The sequence below is a fragment of the Phragmites australis genome, chromosome 18, assembly GCF_958298935.1.
Source record: "Phragmites australis chromosome 18, lpPhrAust1.1, whole genome shotgun sequence".
NCBI classification, from domain to species: domain Eukaryota; kingdom Viridiplantae; phylum Streptophyta; class Magnoliopsida; order Poales; family Poaceae; genus Phragmites; species Phragmites australis.
Genome location: NC_084938.1, coordinates 5,154,090 through 5,155,681, shown reverse-complemented (window position 1 = coordinate 5,155,681; position 1,592 = coordinate 5,154,090). Strand labels below are relative to the sequence as shown.

At 43.9% G+C, this 1,592-nt stretch overlaps 1 protein-coding gene across 1 annotated transcript; it reads left to right on the top strand.

The window, feature by feature from the left end:
• The first annotated feature begins 245 nt into the window (after nt 1-245).
• Nucleotides 246-1,374, top strand: LOC133899481 (putative F-box/LRR-repeat protein 23). Its single transcript, XM_062340462.1, has 2 exons — nt 246-329; nt 646-1,374. Exons 1-2 carry the CDS (start codon nt 246-248, stop codon nt 1,372-1,374), a joined length of 813 nt encoding a protein of 270 aa, XP_062196446.1.
• Nucleotides 1,375-1,592: the final 218 nt, after the last annotated feature.

The following is a 1,592-nucleotide window of genomic DNA, read 5'->3' as shown; positions in this document are numbered from 1 at the left end:
AATTGAAAACAATAAGGTTAGAAATTGTCAGAAAATATCGAAAACGGATACGAGCTATCATTTTTCAGTTTAGACGGAAAGATCTCCGATCAAACGAGAATTTCCATTTCTGTTTTCATCCCTATTTTTTACCGTAAGATGGTGTGAATGAAAAAATCTGATGAGTTAAATTCCCCCATTTCCCTCTCTCTCCTCCATCGCCGTACTCTGGAAGCCTAAAACCCTTCTCCCTTCGTCCCAACGCGATGCCGTCCTCCTCCGCCTCTCGCCGTCGCCGCCGCAACAAGCCGGCGCCGCATCCGGAGGCTGTCGAGAGCACGAGGGGCCCCGTAAATTGACTTAACCCCTATCACAGTCATCTTTGAATGCTCTTTCATATCAGGACGAAGATGGTAGCTAGTTATAGTTTGTACATCATACTTCTACATTTATTTTTGCCAGCGTATTTATTGGTTAATCTTTTACCCTTATTACAGTCATCTCAAAATGCTCTTTCACAGGACTTTCATAGCAGATAACTGCAACTTTGTTGGGGCAAGAATGGGTGCTAGCTATAGTGTTTTTATAGACGTGCTAGTTATAGTTTGTGCATCATATATCTGCATTTCTTTTTTAAGGTGTATTTATTGGTTACTAATGTAAAAGTACTATCTTTGCAGGGCATCATCTCTAAAGAGTCTCCACCTCATTTCTTGTCAGGATATCCTCAAATCTGAAGAGGAGATAAAGAAGTTTCGTCTGCTTGAGGAGCTAGAGATTTCAATTTCACTCTTTACAAATATAGGTGATAGGCATGTGTTTGAGGAGGTAGGCAAAGCATGCCCGGAGCTGAAGCACTTCAGATTCAATAAGTACCGCTTCTACAATCTCAAAGACAGTGAGGACACTGAGGATGATGACAATGAGTTCAAGTATAGTAAGGATGATGATGCCCTGGGGATTGCATCTATGCACGGGTTGCGCTCTCTGCATTTCTTTGGCAACAACTTCACCAACAAAGGACTGACAGCCACCCTTGACAACTGCCCCCACCTGGAGTCCCTCGACATCCGTCATTGCTTCAACATCATCATGGGCGACGCCCTGCAGACAAAATGTGCTAGGATCAAGACGCTGAGGCTTCCCTATGATTCAACAGATGACTACCACTTTCCGGTTGTGAGTCCTCTCTGGTCGCTTGGCATCGAGTCCGACAGTGATGATTGTGTCTATGGTGGGCCTGACTACATTCTGGAGTCAGATGAATACGATGATTACTGTGATCCTTTCCGTTACCTTGATGGCTTCTACGAGACTGAGCTTGATCCAGAAGATCGTATGTTCCTCAACTGTATGCACATGTTAATGAAAGATGACGACAACAACGATTACTGATTTAGTGTGGTCCTTATCGCTGCCTTGATGGCGTCTACGAGGACTAGCTTGAAGTCTGATGTTCCTCATGCGATTGCACATGTTCCTGAAATAAATGTGCTGTGGGTGTTGTTGGTGCTAGGGATTTGCTGGTGCTTCCGTGTTGGGATCTTACATTTTTACTGGAACATTCTTAGCGGCTTCATCGTAGCTATGTCTCGTATTTTGTCTCCTTTTTT

Bases quoted from the DNA above. Each gene is read 5' to 3' on its own strand.
- LOC133899481 (XM_062340462.1), top strand. From the start codon at position 246: ATGCCGTCCTCCTCCGCCTCTCGCCGTCGCCGCCGCAACAAGCCGGCG. The intron at 330-645 runs GTAAATTGACTT...CTAATGTAAAAG, and splicing joins TCGAGAGCACGAGGGGCCCC to TACTATCTTTGCAGGGCATC.